Source organism: Temnothorax nylanderi, unplaced genomic scaffold, assembly GCF_030848795.1.
Source record: "Temnothorax nylanderi isolate EJ_2023f unplaced genomic scaffold, tnyl_v1.0 TNYL_tig1081_pilon, whole genome shotgun sequence".
Lineage (NCBI taxonomy): Eukaryota > Metazoa > Arthropoda > Insecta > Hymenoptera > Formicidae > Temnothorax > Temnothorax nylanderi.
In genome coordinates this window covers 1,468-21,638 of record NW_027250143.1, presented here as the reverse complement: position 1 = coordinate 21,638, position 20,171 = coordinate 1,468, and the positions used below count along the sequence as shown (strand labels likewise).

At 41.9% G+C, this 20,171-nt stretch overlaps 1 protein-coding gene across 1 annotated transcript; it reads right to left on the bottom strand.

The window, feature by feature from the left end:
- Positions 1 to 1,270: 1,270 nt before the first annotated feature.
- Positions 1,271 to 19,079, bottom strand: LOC139786578 (UDP-glycosyltransferase UGT5-like; the record flags this gene model as incomplete). The annotated part of the gene is made up of 4 exons (XM_071725729.1): positions 1,271 to 1,761; positions 2,058 to 2,277; positions 2,880 to 3,102; positions 18,649 to 19,079. Coding segments are annotated over 4 exons (1,169 nt in total), but the record flags the coding sequence as incomplete, so codon positions are not given.
- Positions 19,080 to 20,171: the final 1,092 nt, after the last annotated feature.

Genomic DNA, 20,171 nt, shown 5'->3' with positions numbered 1-20,171 from the left:
GCTCCCCGGATTCGCGAATTGGTCTGTAAATTACTGGTTTCGAAGGACCAGAGGGGGGTATGGCCCCTCACGAAAGCGAACGGTATGCACAATGCATGCAACGAGAAATTACTACAAAAGCGACTCACCGTGTCGTTGCCCGGCCCTCCTGGCAGTTAATCTCGTCCTTCCGTTCGGCAGCAAGCCCTCCGTGATTGCGGGAGGTGCAGGCAGGCAGGCAAGGGTTGAGCGTGCGTTTAATGCAGGATTAGCAAGCAGGCACAAGCAGGCACAAGCAGGCAGGCAAGGCTCGAATAATGTGTGTGGACTCAACCGAGTCCCAAACGTGAGTACTGTAAACTCGACGACGTCTGAACAGTGAGTGATCTTCCGGGACTCTCTAGCTCGCGCACCTGTGAAGTACGGCGCGAGCGAGTAAATTCTCCCATTACTTGGGGATGCCACCCGCGGGCGGGCAGCACGAGTCGGGTGAGTCGCGAGAATATTGACAGGCTATCGATCGCGATCCGCCAACGTTCCGCGCGAGTCACTAAACACGATCTAAATTTACTGACGGCATGCTTCCACAAATGCGCGCTAATGATACGAGAAGCAACTTATCAACTAATATGTAACGCGAGTATCAACAATTAAACTTAGCAACTAATATATACACGTAACGACTAATATATTTACATGTAAGCGCCAAACAAAAATTAAGTAAAAATTTTTCATCATAGTATACTCAAATAAAACTGCCAAATGTCTTCTACTCAACGCAGTTTTATTTTTGCCGATACTCGTATGAGTTATAGAATAAAAGCTAAATAATTTCAGTACCTAACTTCTCAAAGGACACCCTGTACATGCAGAATAACTAGAAGAATCATATTATGTAAAAAAATAATCATACAATTCCATTTCAAAAACGAATTCTTCTTGGAAAGGTCTACTTGACCTTTGCATCTCCTCCACATCTCCACCTACGAAAAACCTATTGACATCAGAAAACAAAAATTTAACGCATGATAGAATTTTATTTTGGAATGGAATTTCTTGACTTCCTATAACTAAACTGATTTTTAAACAGCGTGGGTGGTTTTCTGCAAGAATATATATTCTTCGTCTCGTATCAATGATCATACTTAATTGTTTAAACAAACGGACATATATGTCTCCTTACATTCAGAGAATTCTGAAAAATATTTATATCTGCGTAAATGTTTAAATAAATATTTTGCTAAACAGTAATGTGGTATTTTATTTACTGTCAGAAAGAAGCTTTTATACATACATGAAAAATATTTTATTAAATGTTTTTTAATATTTATCATGATATTGCTTTATTTTACAATTTAGTATAACATAATTTATTATTAATTACAATATCAATGCAATTATTATGACATTTTATATATTCACGTTATATTCACTTCTTTACATTATATGCAGCAACTGCACGCAAAGCCTGTTAATGTTTCTACGACTTACGCTTGTTTACTCTTGCGTAATTTAGATGCAGTGTACATATAATTATAATAAAAATTAATCAATACTTTTATTACAAAGAATATACTTAACAATATTATGAAGAAACTAAGAAACAAAAATGCGTAGACATCAATCAGATTTTGTTCCACCCAGCTCTGAGATCTCAGCGGCGTCACTAAAGTTCCATTTGGATGGCGAACGGTGTATTCGATGCCCCAAATAGCTAAATCTAATGGCGGTATTGGCCGATCCCGGAATTCGCTGGATAATCGTTTCATGTTTCTCGTATAACTGTACAAAAAAAAAGTTTGACTATTAATAATGTAATAAAAAAATTACGTTTTAATAAAGGAACGCAAACTTACGTCTTAATTAAAGGAAAAGCCAAATATATTACAAGACACATAAACAGGAAAGCTAAATTTTATAATTTATTATCTTATAAGCAATTGTTTTTACAGGAATTTGTAAATTGATTATACTATGTATATTAAACATTAGAGTTTAGACATTATCTGAAATGTAGCTATATTGTTAATATTTACTGCTTAAATAATAATTATTAAAGCATGATCAAAATATGATACCTTTCATTGTAAAGTACTTCTTCAGCTGCGCGTAATATGGATTGCGTGGACAAAGTTTTAATGTCCAAGTATATGCCAACACCTTTAGCTACTAATATTCTTGCGTTGGATTTTTGATCTATAACGAAAGGCATTACGATCATTGGTATACCTTTCCAAATAGCTTCCTGCGTACTCAGAAGACCACCATGTGTCCAGACTGCTCTTACATTTTTATGAGCTAAACACATAAAGACATATTATTAAATAAGTATAACTCTCAACTATGGAAATCTTACATAGATACACACATATTATTAGCTATACATGTCCCGATTAAACTAATATGATAAACTTTTTAATCAACAATTTTGTTGCCTATACCTCATTTTTAAACAAAAAGTGAGTTGTTCTTATTGTAATAAAAACTACTCTTTTATTGTAAAGAGATTATAACATATAATTGTAATAACTAAAAATTAAAATTGTCTCATAATAAGTGCAAAAAAATTATAAAATAAAATAAAATGGTAAAAATAATGATGAGGGAAGGCACCTCCAATAACCTTGACCTTTAACATATGTTGTCAAGGACATGATCCTGAGCAGAGATAGGAAAGTAACTTTTTAAAAGTAACTATAGTTACCGTTACTCGTTACGAGTCAAAAAAGTAACGGTTATATACCGTTACTATAAGTTACTGATTCTCAAAAGTAACTCATTACCGTTACCGTACGTTACTTAAAAAATAACAATTTATTAGCAATAGCTAATTAAACAAATGTTACGTAGAAATATACAACTCATATTTCTCGTACATTCATAGAAACTGGAAAACGTACATAAAACTTCGCTTTGAGGCATCCATTTCACAACCATTACATTTTCGGGGATCTCAAATGGCACTTCAATATCTAGCTTCCACAGCACTCGTTGTTTTAGTTTCGACAGAGCCAGTATAACGGTTTTAACCGTATCTAAATTGAGATGTTTCCATTTCACATTCGTTCCTAACGATATTACGATGGCTCCATTCTTTGCTCCGTCAAGAAATATGCGCACATCCTTTAAAATAATGATGAACTAAAGGCCTCCGCACAATAAAAAATATAAGGAACAAAGAACAGATATTAGCGATTAGGACTAAAGAATCAAGAATAAAGTTGGATGCACGATAAAAAATACAGGCAACAGAAACAGGGAATAACACAGGCAATAGATTTTTAACCTATCGGAAGCCGAGTATTAATGCTACACCAGCTTCATTCCTGATTTCTTGTTTCTTATCTGTTCCTTGTTCCTTAATTATATTTTTCATTGTACGGAGGCCTTTAATATTTCGATAATATAAAAATATGTATCTTAATGACAAAATATAATCGTAAATAACTGATGCATTTTAAACGGATTATATCTAAGCAGAAATTATATTATCAAATTTGTTTAAATAAGATTTATGCGGCACTTTTTTAGAGAAGTCATTGTTATAAATAGAATATTATTATAAAAAATATTTTTACATTTCTAAATTTAGCAATATTCCGTGAAATATTTATTTTCTGCTTACAATTCACTGATTATTATACAAATTAATAATTAATTAATAATATAAATTATATTACATAGAATTGCAATTTTTTCATTTATAGAATATAGATGGGTAAGAATACGTCAGAAATGTCACGATTTGGACGTGGTTTCCGGATTGATTTGCAAATTGGTGAAATTATAGTATTGGATAAGAGAAATTAAAAGGTCAAAGGATTTTTAAAAATTTTGAAAATTGTAAAAGTTACGCCATGTTGAATTTTTTACTAAGTATTTTTTTAAGTATTAATATTTACGAAACTATTCATCGGATTTTAATAAAATTTAAATATGTTATACTTGAAATCATGCCTTTTTAGACTATTGCATTATTGAAAACAAATTTTTTAATTTTGACCAAAAAAAAGTAAAAATATTTTTTGGAATCGTTTTTATTCGAACGGGACCAATTTGTCAGAAACTTTGTAAGATAATAAAATATTCCTTATAGTGTAACCTTTCTTTTAAAAAAAAATTAATGGAGACTCTAATAGGTTCTGAGATATCGCAATTTTCGTGAAAGCGTGCAGCACCGCTTTTCCCGTAACAGGTTATGGGCCCAGGCGTATAGCCGTTGCAAGTATATTATCGCGAGTGATACGTGATCGATACACGAGGAAGAAAACATGGCGTCGTCGTCTGTAAGGATTGAATTTCTGAATAAAGAAAACTTCGACACGTGGAATAAGATCCAGATAGAAGCTCTTCTCATAAAAAACGACGCAAACCCTCTAACTCCTTAACCCTTTAGAAACAAACGATTTAAACGGAGGTACAAACGGGTACATACGATTCTCCTTCGAATGGCGTTGGGCGTTTTCCAATATCTTAAAGTTGGGCGCTGGCGTTTTTTTCACCCACTCTAACTCCTTAACCTTTTAGAAACAAACGATTTAAACGGAGGTACAAACGGGTACAAACGATTCTCCTTCGAATGGCGTTGGACGTTTTCTGATATCTTAAAGTTGGGCGCTGGCGTTTTTTTCACCCCCTCTAACTCCTTAACCCTTTAGAAACAAACGATTTAAACGGAGGTACAAACGGGTACATACGATTCTCCTTCGAATGGCGTTGGGCGTTTTCTGATATCTTAAAGTTGGGCGCTGGCGTTTTTTTCACCCTCTCTAACTCCTTAACCCTTTAGAAACAAACGATTTAAACGGAGGTACAAACGGGTACAAACGATTCTCCTTCGAATGGCGTTGGGCGTTTTCTGATATCTTAAAGTTGGGCGCTGGCGTTTTTTTCACCCCCTCTAACTCCTTAACCCTTTAGAAACAAACGATTTAAACGGAGGTACAAACGGGTACATACGATTCTCCTTCGAATGGCGTTGGGCGTTTTCCGTTATCTAAAAAATTAACGAATTTACCTCTTGGACGTTTTTTGAAAAGCCTGTATTTCCGGTTCCTTTGAGAGACAAACGATTTAAACGGAGGTACAAACGGGTAGAAACGATTCTCCTTTGAATGGCATTGGGCGTTTTCCGATATCTTAAAGTTAGTCGCTGTCGTTTTTTTAGGAGCGTCCCGTTTGATCACGTTAATATTTACCACGGTCCCAATTGACCAACGTCCCGATTGACCACGGTCCTGATTGACCACCGTCCCGATTGACCACGGTCACGATTGACCACCATCCCCATTGACCACCGTCCCGATTGACCACGGTCCCGATTAACCAGGGTCCCGATTGACCACCGTCCCGATTGACCACGGTCCCGATTGACCACGGTCTCGATTGACCACCGTCCCGATTGACCACCGTCCCGATTGACCACGATTGAGCACGAGTTACAATATTAAACAGTTCCTGAGATATATACAGGGTGTAGAAAAACTAAGTTTCGTAAATTTGTGTAATGAAAGAAGGAATAAATACACCAACTTTAAGTATAGGAACCATGAGTCAACGACGCTTCGTTACGGGCGTTTAATTAAATCGTCACAACGACTGCGATGCAATGATTTTATTCCGTCAATTTGACATGTTTACAGTAGAGACCCTCTATGCAGAGTTTGGCCATAAGCGATTTTGTCCAAATCCTGCGAGAGGAAAGATATACATTATCTCTACAATATCGCTATTATTCGCTATCTATTGCTGCAATGCTTATAACACTTTTACAGCTGCCAAATGTGCTTGAGCGTATCAGATGAGGCTAGGTTAAAGGAAAAATGTATATCCGTCTCTCTCGCAGGATTTTGACAAAATCGCTTATGGCCAGATTCTGTATAGAGGGTCTCTAGTTTACAGTAAATGTTCAAAATTACGACCACCAACGTTACAACAAAAGTCACAGCACCGCGTCGGAGCAATGACTGCCGCGTTCTTTGAAATATTTTAGGCAAGTGTCGGATGGTTTCAGATGTCTTAACGATGTGACCAAATTCTTCTAGGATTTGACTTGTTGTGAATAAATTATATTTTTTATTGCACCCCAGAAGGTAACTTTGAGAGTTCGTCAATCTAGAATTCAACGACTTTCTGAAGAGAAACGGGATCGAGCGCAGGTTGACAGTCACGCATACTCCGGAGCAGAATGGGACTGCAAAGAGGAAGAATCGGACTCTCGTGGAGATGGCTAGATGCTTCCTGATCCAATCCAAACTACCTTCGTCTTTCTGGGGAGAGGCTATCAATACGGCAAATTATATACGCAATCGCTATCCGACCAGTAGCCTTGGCGGCAAGACTCCTTACGAATACTGGACGGGAAATGCGCCAAACGTCGGACAATTTCAAGAATTCGGTTGTCCTGTATACACACTAATAGAGAGCCGAACAAGGAAAAATTCCAGTCACGTTCTAAGAGAGGAATCTTCCTTGGATATGCCGAAAATTCTAAGGCCTACAGAGTGTGGATCCCGGACAAACGCAAGATAGACATATCGAGAGATGTGGAATTTATTGCCATGCCGGAAGCGTTACGACAGACGCAAAAGGAGCCTAAACCAAAAAGGGATGATGTCGCAGAGAAACCGAACGAAGTTGAATTTCCGATTTTCAGCGATAGCGACAAGGATCAAGACGACGAGAGAAGATCACGTCACCGAAGATGAAGACGAGGATCATGTCGACGAACCGCAGGCCACACCGAAGAGAGGACCAGGAAGACCTCGAAAAGTAATGACAGGACGCAGGGGAAGACCTAGAAAATTGTTTCAAGTCGCGAATGATACAACCGAACAAGCCGGATTCGCTTTTCTTGCCGAAGTACCTATTAATGAATCCCTGAGAGGACCTGATGCGGAAGAATGGATTTACGCTATGACCACGGAAATGAAATCCATCTTAAATAATGATACGTGGAAGCTGGTGGATCGCCCGGAAGGATGCGAGATTATCGGTAGCCGATATGTGCTACGAAACAAGATGAATCAAGATGGAACATTGGAACGGAGAAAGGCGCGCATCGTCGCGCGTGGATTCTCTCAACGTCCCGGCGTAGACTTCTACGAGACCTTCGCATCAGTGGCTCGTCTCAGTTCAATACGCATCACAACGGCCCTACTCTTATGAAAAAGTAGTACTGGTTTTAATACTGGAAAAAGTATTGGTGAAAGTACTGGAGACATAAGTACTCAAAGTACTACTAAATTCGACCATACTGACTTCGTCAGTACTCCTTCCCAGTACTCATCCAATACTCATTCAGTACTCCCTCCAATACTCCCCCAGTACTCCCACCAGTACTCCCTCCAGTACTCTTTTAGTACTTATCAAATAATCGTGAGATACTAACGTATGGTACAGGCGCAGTAGGGGAGAGTGGGCACCCTTGAACCACGTTTTTTCAAATCACATTAAAAATGTAAATTTAAAAATTTTAATAACTTCATTATAATATAAATAAGACTATTCGATGTTTAATATAATAAACTTTGTTTGTAAATGATTTAAGAAGTAAATTTTCAGAAATATTTTGCAAAAATAATGATATTTCGAAATGCTGCGTTTGTCACAGTGGACCCCACGCGTGGGGTCGATTGAGCCATAGCGTAGGGTACACTGTGACATGTAATGTGAAAGGTAGGGTACCCTGTGACACGTAGAAGAGATCTGTTTAAATCCTGTTTATTACAAATCTTTGGTCAATTAAAAACCAAGACTGTGCTAGAGAACCAATTTATCAATAATCTATGCCTATTAGTTTCTTACAGTACTGGCAGTACTATCATGATAGTACTCCGAATATTAATCTGATAAAGTACTGACCACTTCAATACTTTGGAGTACTAATGAGTATTATTGCTTGTAGTACTGCCAGTACTGTAAGCACTGACAGACACAGTACCGACCATTCTGTAGTATTTATGAGTATTAACATACTAATACTCTCAATACTACGAGTACTGTTCACTCAGTACTGAGTACTGATTGCTAGTACTACTTTTTCGTAAGGGTAGCGGCACAACATAACATAAAGATTCATCAACTAGATGTCACGACCGCATACTTAAACGGCGAGCTCGAGGAACAAATCTTCATGGAGATTCCCAAATACACGGAACGAATTTTAAAAGAAATTGTCATCTCCGAGAAGAAGGGGAAGATTGCTAATAAAGCAGCAATTATGCTTCGGGAATTGAGGAGCGGAGACAAGGTTTGTCTATTAAGAAAAGCTCTTTACGGACTTCGCCAAGCTGGACGCCGCTGGCACGTGAGACTGAGATGTGAGCTCGAGAAGTTTGGACTTAAGCAATCTACAGCTGATCCATGCGTATTCTTCAGAGGAAAAGGCGAAAATATCTTTATCGTCACAGTTTACGTCGACGACATCTTGGTGGCATCCCGCGACCTATCGGAAATCACTAAACTAACTGAACATCTTTCTAAAAGTTTTCAGATCAAGGATCTCGGCGAAATAAAATATTGTCTCGGCATCAAGTTTACTCAAAACGAGGATGGAATGACATTGAATCAAAAGGGGTACATCAACGATACTCTGGACCGATTCGGAATAAAGGACTCGAAGCCAGTAGCTACTCCGCTGGATTGCAGCTAGAAATTAAGAAAGAGCGAGGACGATTCCAGTATGCAAGAGAAGGAACTGCCTTTTCGGGAGCTGGTCGGGAAGCTGACATACTTAGCCATGAGCACCAGACCCGACATTTCTTACGCGGTGAGTCATCTGGGCCAGTTCAACAACTGCTATGACGAGACCCACTGGAAGGCAGCCAAACGTGTCTTGCGATACCTCAAAGGGACATCGAATCTTGGACTGTCATTCAGGAGATCTACCAAACACCTCACTGGCTATGCTGATGCGGATTGGGCGAATTGCCTAGAGGACCGACGATCTTATACGAGTTATGCTTTTATATTGAACGGATGTCTCATATCATGGGAGTCCAAGAAGCAGAGGACCACTGCCCTTTCGTCTACCGAAGCCGAATACATGGCTGTATCAGACGCCGTGAAGAAGGCTGTTTACCTTCAAAGATTTATCAGCGACCTCAGCTTCAAGTTACCAACCAAACTGACGATCTTTAATGACAACAACGGAGCCCGGAAACTGGCGGAGAATCCTGTCTTTCACGCCAGAACCAAGCACATTGATGTTCGCCATCACTACGTACGCGAGGTGATGGAGAGCGGAATTTTGAAGATATAATATGCACCTACTGAGCTGATGGCCGCAGACATTCTCACCAAGGGACTTCCAAGGTTGAAGCACGAGAGATGTCTCGATCTCTTAAATCTAAAGCCCGTCTAACTATTTCACAGACGTCGTGTGCTCATCGAGGGGAGGTGTTCGAGCCGAATCCGGATTGGTGGCGATTCCCAGCGCGCATCTGGAGAACTATTATCCCATAGAGTTGCCTATCTATCTAATGACTGACTTAATGTTCTTCTTCGATACGGTAGTCAGTCTGTCCTAGTCCGTGTTCACGATACGTCTTGTCCGGTTAGCTCCTTCTGTATTCTAACGAAATATACTGTGTTATCATTCAACCATCGAATCATCACTTGCATACCGCTCGACGGCCTTCCCATTTCCCGTAACAATAAATAATTATAAGCAACTAATAAATTATTTTTTTTATTTATATTAATTTAATGAAGCACTAAAAAAGTATAAAATAAAAATTTTTTTTAAAAATAGAACCGACTTTAAAAAAAGCTCTAAAAAGTATTTAAAAATTTTTTAAAAAATTAAAAAAAGCTTTAAAAAGTATTAAATAATACTTTTAAGAATCACTTTCAATTTTTTGAAATCGGTGCAAAATTAATAATACTTTTAAGAATTCTTTTTAATTTTTTAAGTCGGCGCCAAATTAATTTAGTAATTATTAATTTGGCGCCGACTTCAAACAATTGAAAGGGATTCTTAAAAGTATTATTAAGGATGTATCGGAGGTACAATCTTAGACAAAAGTGCATGAAATTTGAAATACTTGAATATCTACGCCTAACGCATAGTAAATCTAGATGTAAGATACTCAAATGATAGTAGGAGTCTTATTTTTACTCCTAGAAAGGTATTTTTTACTTTACAAATGTTTTTTCATTGAGATACATTCGTGCCGACAGCACAATTATCTCAAGTTATAATTTATTTCTTTAAAACGGTGTAGTGAAGACAATTGAAACTTGGCAGATATTTTCATCTATTCGTATACTAGATGTACAAAAAAATTCAAAACATTGGTAGCACTCCTTCAACATTTTTTTAGCTGTTTTATCCGTCAAAATCGTCTCTTCCCATAAGAATACGTGTAAAATCAGTGAAAATTAAAATCGTTATATCTCAGCAACCGTTTAGTGGATTCGTTTCTACTTTTTTGTAGCACATCAGGAAGACTAAAAGAACATTCTCACAAATTTTTATCCACTTGGTAGCGCTTTGAAAATTAGGTCCGATACATCTAAGACTGTACCTCCTATACATCCTTAATTTTTCACCGATTTCAAAAAATTGAAAAATTTTCTTAAAAGTAGGGTTATGTGGGGTGATGTGCAACACTTTCACGCGTTGCTCGGAAAACATATCCAAAAATCAAATTCTTGAATATATCATGGCTGTATAATGTAGAAGAAGGAAAATACTAAAATTCTGCGTGATTAGATTTTCAAAATTTTAAATTTTTCCTAAAAATTTTTCGAGTTTTCAAAAACGTCTGTTTTAGCATTTTCAAATTTTCTTGGGGTGATGTGCAACACAGGTAAAATTAAGGTAAAAAATGCATGAATATCGACATCAATCGACTTAAATGTTAAATTTGGGCTTCTTAAATACAAATTAATCGAAATCTGGTGAACAAAAAATTTCACTGTGTTGTAATCGACCTGAAAAAAAAATAATTTTTATTTGATTTCTTATTTATTTATCGCTTAAAAATTAATATAATGAAAGGAAAAACGCAAAAAACTTTATGTTCCGTAATTTTCTCGCGATCACGATCAATACCGTACCGGTAACGCCATCCGTCAGTCGCCCTCCGAACGAAGGGATTTCGCGCCGCTCCCCCCGTCAACCCTCACCGCGAAGTCTCTCGCGGCACGTATCGATCCTGTCATGCCGTGATCGCATGATCCCGGAAACGCAGGTGATTGGTCGATACGCGTCGCGCAAAGGAAAGCTCTCGAAACACGAGAGTTCGCGGTCAGTAGCTAAAAGTAATCCGGTTCACGAGGTCGTATACCGTCGTGCATCCGAGTTTACTGCTCTGTCAGAGCACCGCTAATTATCGCGCCGTTCGTGCGTGCTGCAATTCGCTCTCGCCTCCGCGAGCAGTGAACATTCGCGTATAAGTCACCCTGCGTGCCTCGCCATTGTGCGCTCGATCATCGTGATCGAGCCGACTTTTGTGAACATTCTCGCGTCTTGTGTTACGAACAAGTGCGACTGCTGTATAACGCCTCAAGTGCGTTCATCGCGTGCAAGCTACATTGCGCGTTTTAATTGCCATCGCCTCCGCGCTCTACGAACACTTTCGTATCACGTGACCAGCGCTCATCGAATCACGTGCGCGTCGAGTGTCGTGCTCAAATGAGAGCGCGTCAACCAGCATTTGTATTAACCTGACAATTAAACGATATTTGTGCATTCCTCCCAAATCAAGTGTCTCATTCAAACCGCACGTCGGATCCCTGTCGGGGTCGACCCGGCATCTTACGCCAATTGGCGAACCGGAGTTACGCCCGGAAAACATAAAAATTTGCCAACATAATTTCTGGTCCTTCGAGCCGGATCGGCGTGCTTGTTGAGGACGAGTCAAACCAGCTGGTGCGAAATGGCAGAGCAATTGGGCGGTCAACCGCAACTCCAAAGAGTGATCGAGCGTTGTCTTGAGAATTTCAAGAAGCTCGAGCGAAGCAACCTAACGCCAGCAAAGGTCCGTTCGAGGATCTCCGCTCTCAAGGAGACATGGAATCAGTTCGTCAGCGGACACGCCGCTGTAGCCAAGACCATCCCTGAGGACCTGCGAGCATCGCTGTCCTACTTCAAGGACAATCACTTCGAGACTACGCACAACGCCTACCAAGCAGCCTTGGACTACATGTCGGAGAGCCTGGAGGAGTTGGAGCCAGTCGTGAGTCACAACCAGTCATTTGCCGCATCAACGATGCGCACGGATCAGTCCGCGTTTTCTCTTTCGCACCTGCCGCGTATAAGTCTTCCTAAATTCTCGGGGGAGTTTCGCGAGTGGGAAGCGTTTCGAGATCAATTCACAGCCTTAATCATTGATAATCGCGAATTGTTAGACGTTAATCGCTTGCAATATCTGCACTCTTGCGTGAAGGGTGAAGCCAGCGATGCCATACGCAATCTGGCATTAACTGACGCGAATTTTAAGATAGCTTGGAGTTTGCTAATAACGCGATATGATAATCGCCGCCGCTTAGTACATGATCACATCCACGCTCTGCACACGCTTCCCCAAGCGACTTCTGATTCCGCAGTGGCTCTCACCGCGTTGCGCAATAAAGCGAACATAGCAATACAGTCATTAAAAAACCTCGGTCGGTCTGTTGATGCATGGGACGACATTTTGGTTTATTTGCTCGTTCAAAGGCTGGATAAATTCACACGAAAGGCCTGGGAATTGCAACTTGGCGATACGTCAGAGTATCCAACATACGATCGACTTGATAAATTTCTTCTATCACGAATACGTGCGCTCGAGAATGTTCTCCCGGCTTCGTCTCAAGTCAAGGGCAATAAACAAAATTCCTCTGTTCAGAGTCACGCAGCGAACGCAAGTTCGACCAAATGTCCCATGTGTCAAAAGACGCACTTCTTGTCCGCGTGTCCGGACTTTCACAATAAGAGCGTCGCTCAACGGCGTGATCTCGCGAAGAAATATCATTGTTGCTACAATTGCTTGAGTACACGGCACACTCGCGATGCGTGTTCGAGCAAGAACACATGCCGTCAATGTCAGCAGAAGCACCATACGTTGCTTCACACGACCGATGTAAATAATAATAGTTCGACAAGTGAGGGCTCACCTTCATCTACGGAAACGAAAACAGACTCAACTGACGAAGTAACTTCGCATCTATTATCTCACACTAGCTTTTCAAAATCAAATATTTTATTAGCTACGGCCTGGATCAAGGTGAGCGGGCTCAACGGTCGACATAGTATAGTCCGCGCGTTATTGGATCAAGGTTCGGTCACTACTTTGATCACCGAACGTTTAGCTCAGCGACTGCGTCTCCCGCGTACGCGCGTCTCCGTATCTATCACTGGGATCGGCGAGACCGCTGCCACCGCAGCGCAGCGCAGCTAAAGTTCATGTGTCAGCGCGTGACGGCACGGGCCCGGCGCCCTCCGTTTCCGCTCTTGTTCTCAAGTCGCTCACGACTTACATTCCGCAAAGCGTTCAGGATATAACGAAACTGTCGTACATTCGCGAACTTACGCTAGCTGATAACGATCCGACTAGCGCGGCGCCGATTGACGTCATTATCGGTGCTGATTTGTATGGCGCGATTTTACTGCCGGAGGTCCGTAATCGCGCCCCTCATGAGCCCGTCGCTCAAAAATCGATTTTTGGATGGTTCCTGTCTGGACCAATGCCTATGCCGTCGCAGTCACGGCCGACTCGCATTCAAACGCACCACTGCACGGTGTTGTCGGAAATCTCCGATCAGCTGAAACGGTTCTGGGAGGTCGAAGAACTTCCTCAGCAAACTCATCTCTCACCGGAAGAGAGTCAATGCGAAGAACACTTCGTGTCTACACATTCTCGTGCCCCCAACGGGCAATATATAGTGCGGCTGCCGTTCAAATCGGGGCCCCCTATCGACATTGGCGACTCAAAAAAGTCTGCAATCGCGTTGTATTCGCGTCTCGAGTCACGGTTAAGGTCGAATCCCGACCTTGCGAAGGAATACCACGACTTCTTGGCGGAATATGAACGTCTTGGCCACATGACCAAGGCACCTCTCGATGACCCCCCTGATGGTCAAGTAGTGTATATACCGCATCATGCAGTTGTCCGCGAGCATAGCGCAACAACTCGTTTGCGCGTTGTCTTCAACGCCTCTCAACCGACTTCCAATGGTCTCTCGTTGAACGACCATCTAATGATCGGCCGTAAATTACAACCCGAATTATCTTTCATTCTTTTGCGATGGCGTCAATTTTGGTTCGTCTTCACCGCCGACATCGCCAAAATGTATCGCCAGATTCTTGTCCACAAAAGCGATGTAAATTATCAAAGGATCTTATGGCGACCCACGCCAAACGGGCCCTTAATAGCATACTTATTGCTTACCGTCACTTACGGTAATGCAAACGCGCCAAACGTTGCTCTTCGCGTGGTCGAGCAAGTTGCCGAAGACGAAGGCGCTGATTTCCCTTTGGCAGTTCCGGTATTACGGCTTCACACGTACGTCGACGACGCTGTGTTTGGCGCCGATGACATACCGCTCGCGCTTCAGACGCGAGATCAACTGATTTCTCTCTTGAAACGAGCAGGATTTCACCTCCGAAAATGGGCGAGTAACAATCCCGTATTGCTCGAAGGCATCGATCCGCAGGATCATGGCCTTGCCTCCGCAAAAACGCTCGAATCTGACGAGCGTCTCAAGATACTGGGTATCAAGTGGCATCCTCACACGGACGTCTTTCAATTTGACGTCACGCTTGCAGAGTCGGTTCCCGACACGAAGCGCTCAATTCTTTCGACAATCGCTCGAATTTTTGATCCTCTTGGGTGGATGGCCCCAGTGGTCATCACCGCAAAAATCATGATGCAGCAGCTCTGGCTTCTTCGCTGTAAATGGGACGATGTAATCCCTGAAGATCTTCTCCGTAAGTGGAGAGATTACTATACTCGATTACCTATACTGCGACAAATCGTCATTCCGCGTTGGACCGGTTACGGTTCCGATACACTCACCGCGGAGATTCATGGGTTTGCCGACGCCTCCGCCTCCGCATACGGAGCGGTTGTTTATTTAAAAGTTACGCATCTTGACGGAACAGTCGAAATTACGCTACTTCTATCGAAGTCGAAAGTAGCTCCGCTCAAGCCTATGAGTATTCCTCGTTTAGAGTTGCTCGCCGCGGTTCTGCTCGCGCGGTCAATCGCCGCCGTGCGATCCGCGCTCACGATTGCTATTCAGATCTACCATTGTTGGACAGATTCAAAGGTCACTAAAGCCTGGCTCTCGCAACCACCCTCACGTTGGAAAATGTTCGTCGCGAATCGGGTGCATGAGGTTCAGACCCTCCTGCCAAACGTCGAATGGCATCACGTGCCATCACAGCAAAACCCTGCCGATCTCGTTTCGCGGAGCGTCAAACCGGAAAATCTGATTCAGCAATTTCTATGGTGGACAGGGCCTGACTGGCTCAAATTATCGGCAGATCAATGGCCCTCCGAGCCTCAATCAAATTTGCAAGAATCGCTACCGGAAGAGCGAGCGCACGTTTCCGTGCACCTGGTGCACCCTTGCCAACGATGATGGGAGCTCGGAGACAAATTCTCCTCGTGGAACAAGCTGGTGCGCGTCACCGCTTATGTAATGCGATTTGCTCGCCGCGCTCGCGAAATGAGTTGCTCAAATTCCGTCAATGCGACCGCAAAACCCGCGTCGATATTACTTCTTCCGGAAGAAATTAATCTCGCGCGCGAATTCTGGCTCAAGAAAGTGCAACAAATGTTATTCCCCGTGGAATACGCTCAATTAGAGTCGTTAAATCGAATTTCGAACAGCAGTAAACTGCTACCATTAAACCCGTTTCTCGATAAAAACGGACTTATTCGCGTCGGAGGCCGACTCCGCAATTCGGCGTTTCCGGACGACAAGAAACACCCGGTCGTGCTCGCTGCACACCCGTTAGTTACCGCGTTAATACGCGAAACTCATATCCGTGCCCTCCACGCTGGGCCGCAATTCACGTTGCACCTGCTTCGTGAACACTACTGGATCTTGCGCGCGCGTCAAACGATACGAGCTGTTCTTCATAAATGTGTCAGATGCGCTCGTGAAAGCGCCAAAGCCGCGCACGAGTTAATGGGCGACCTGCCCTCGTGTCGCGTCACGTCGACGCCTCGCGCGTTCCTACACTGCGGGATAGATTATGCCGGACCAATACAGGTCAGATCTACTCCCGGTCGAGGACACACATCAAGAAAGGCGTACATCGCGGTGTTCGTCTGCATGACCGTCAAAGCTACTCATCTGGAGTTGGTTGGCGATTGTACGACTCCCGCGTTTATCGCTGCATTCGATCGATTTTGTGCACGTCGCGGCGTTCCCAGTGATATGTATTCGGACAACGCTACGACTTTCCACGGCGCTCAACGCGAAATCTCCGTCACATGGAGTGAGGCCATTCGCGATTCGAATTTTCAAAGTAGCCTAGCAACCCAAGGCGTTCGGTGGAACTTCATTCCTCCGTCCGCGCCGCATTTCGGCGGTCTTTGGGAAGCGTGCGTCCGCAGCGTCAAGTTTCACATGAAACGCGTCATCGGGGCGCACACGCTGACATTCGAGGAGCTAAGCACGCTCCTATGTAAAATCGAAGCGTGTTTGAACTCGCGACCGATCGCTCCCGGTTCAGACAATTTCGATGATTATAATTCAGTGACACCGAGTCATTTCTTGATAAGATCGGCGCTGACAAGCGCTCCCACCCCCTCGTTGCTTGAGGAAAAGGAAACGCGTCTCACTCGGTGGCAGCTACTTACACAGATGCGCGACAGCTTTTGGAAGCTTTGGTCAAATGACTATCTGCATACATTGCAGCAACGCCCCAAGTGGCGTCAAATTCAGAATCTAGCTCGAGTCGGACGCTTACTACTTCTGCGAAATCCTCTCGCTCCTCCCAGCAGATGGGAATTGGGAAGAATCGTCGAGTGTCACCCCGGCGACGACGGACTCACGCGAGTCGTCTCGGTTAAAACAGCGCGATCCACGTACAAACGGGCCGTGGTCAAGCTATCATTTTTGCCGGTCGATATAAACACTCCGGAGTGACATTCCACGATGCCTATACGACAATAAAACTTTGTAAATACTTGTAAATATTCCTATGTATCATGTCTTATGTAAATTGATCATTCTAGTTTAAATTGTTTCAGCACTCGCAGTGCTCCGCATGGCAAGCGGCTCGAGATCAACAATTCGTCACGGCGGGCGGCATTGAATTGTTGCGAATTGTTATTCGCGGCGGGCGGTTATGTTCCGTAATTTTCTCGCGATCACGGATCAATACCGTACCGGTAACGCCATCCGTCAGTCGCCCTCCGAACGAAGGGATTTCGCGCCGCTCCCCCCGTCAACCCTCACCGCGAAGTCTCTCGCGGCACGTATCGATCCTGTCATGCCGTGATCGCATGATCCCGGAAACGCAGGTGATTGGTCGATACGCGTCGCGCAAAGGAAAGCTCCCGAAACACGAGAGTTCGCGGTCAGTAGCTAAAAGTAATCCGGTTCACGAGGTCGTATACCGTCGTGCATCCGAGTTTACTGCTCTGTCAGAGCACCGCTAATTATCGCGCCGTTCGTGCGTGCTGCAATTCGCTCTCGCCTCCGCGAGCAGTGAACATTCGCGTATAAGTCACCCTGCGTGCCTCGCCATTGTGCGCTCGATCATCGTGATCGAGCCGACTTTTGTGAACATTCTCGCGTCTTGTGTTACGAACAAGTGCGACTGCTGTATAACGCCTCAAGTGCGTTCATCGCGTGCAAGCTACATTGCGCGTTTTAATTGCCATCGCCTCCGCGCTCTACGAACACTTTCGTATCACGTGACCAGCGCTCATCGAATCACGTGCGCGCCGAGTATCGTGCTCAAATGAGAGCGCGTCAACCAGCATTTGTATTAACCTGACAATTAAACGATATTTGTGCATTCCTCCCAAATCAAGTGTCTCATTCAAACCGCACGTCGGATCCCTGTCGGGGTCGACCCGGCATCTTACGCCAATTGGCGAACCGGAGTTACGCCCGGAAAACATAAAAATTCGCCAACACTTTATTTTTTATCATCTGAATCGCAGTTGTTACAAGTAAAATAGTTGCGACCTTGCATGTCGACCCATTTCACATCATGTTGCACATCACCCCAAACACGCTATTTTGCGCGGACTGGCGTGACACCAACACAATGTAAGAAAATCACAAAATCGCTTTGGATTATCAAAAGTACTTGAAAAACTAACAATATAAAAATATTTACCTATAAAATGACTAAAACCAATTCACGAAATCACTATGAATGTGAAAAGCAAAAATTACATTCAGCTCGAGAAATTTAACTCGCTTTTCGTACAGCAAACCAGGGTGCGTGCTATCTCGCGAGTTATTTATCTAAAACAAGGTACTGTCAACACAAACAGATGGCAGTATGCGGTTCTGTCAAATGTCGACATGCAGACCAGGAATCGGAAACGTTGCACATCACCCCATGTTGCACATCACCCCACACAACCCTATTATTTAATACTTTTTAAAGCTTTCTTCAATGTTTAAAAAATTTTTATTTACTAATATTTTTATTGAAATTTTTGTTTAAATTGTGTTTTTCAAGTAAAGAAATATAATTTCTGTTACCTCAGAATACGTTACGACTACCTCGCCGGCAATTGGTTGCACGGCCTGAGCATTCAATCCTGCAATCTCCAGGGTATTTGGCGGCAATGGGATTGCAGGCTCGAACGCAGCGTGAGTATTAATTAGTACAATATTAATTCTTTCTTTTTCTATCTCGTGTAATGGTCTGATAGCATGGCCTACATATTCCTCAGTAAGTCGTTGAACAATAGGGAAGAAATAGTAATGTCGTATGAGATCATCCACAATGTAATATAAAGTATTCCACGTTCTCAACCATAAACCTTCAGGTTTCGCAATGGCTGCATGTGTGTAAGGTCGAACGGTCGGATAACTTGGACCACCGATATAATCCTTGAGCCAAGGAGTAGCACCAAGTGGAATATAGCCTACTATGGGTGGCTTACCTTTAGCATCCTGAAAGAACAATACTTACAGACAATGGGAAAAGTTAAAACTGAAACAGATATTATTTCGTAATAAACAAAATAATATAATTTATAAGTACCATTTTGCAGAAAAGAATTGTCACTGTTATTAGCAGATAATGAAAAAATAATAATATAGTTAAAATTTGAGCAGATCTTACAGCAAAAATTAAAATTTTTTCCTGTAATAAAAAAATTGTAAAAAGAAATAGATTTATATATAAAACAATAAAATTATAACAAAAAGCCGGAAAAACTGTTTAGGAGACCCACCTCAAATGAACTTGACTTGAACATATACTGTCAAAAGGTTGCCCTCCTGAGTAACCTTCAAAAGGTTTTAGCCGTCGTTTATTGTGTTTATTATATAAGTGTTATTAACGAAAAAGTTTAATGAATAAAACGTACTTTTCCGACACTGTGTGCACATTTAAGGAGTCAGCATATGGTAGAGGAACCCGGGGCATAATGGGAACGCTAAGGGTTAAATAAGTTTAAAATATATTAAATATATATAAATAAACTTGGTCTTGCACCAAAATATTCTTTGAAATATCCACTATAAAAAAACACAAGTTTTACTGCAAGAGAAAAGTTTAAAAGGATCAAATTGTTGTTTTATATTGAAAGCGTGAGTTTTCCTTATTATGCATTTTATCCGGGGCGTAATGGGATACCTCATAAAACTTGTTTATTAATGTTCAAAACCTCTTAAAAGTGATTTATTAGAACACGCAATATATGTAGAAGTGTATTATTACACTTTTATTTAATAATATAATTGTTTATTAATAACACTTCTCTCTTATTACACTATACATTTTTCTTATTAAAATATAAATCAAATAAAAAAATGTGATGGTATAATCTTTGGCATCAATATTGCGCAACATAACATAGGTATTTACTGATAGCGCATGAAAGAAATAAAAAATTTTAAGAACACAAGGCCATTATGCTTCACGGACTAATGCCCCGTTATGCTCGAAATATATAAGTTTACTTTAGGTAATATAACTCATTATAGATAATTATTATTTACACAGATACTTTACTAAATTGACAAGAAAAGATCATTTAATAACGTAAATGTAC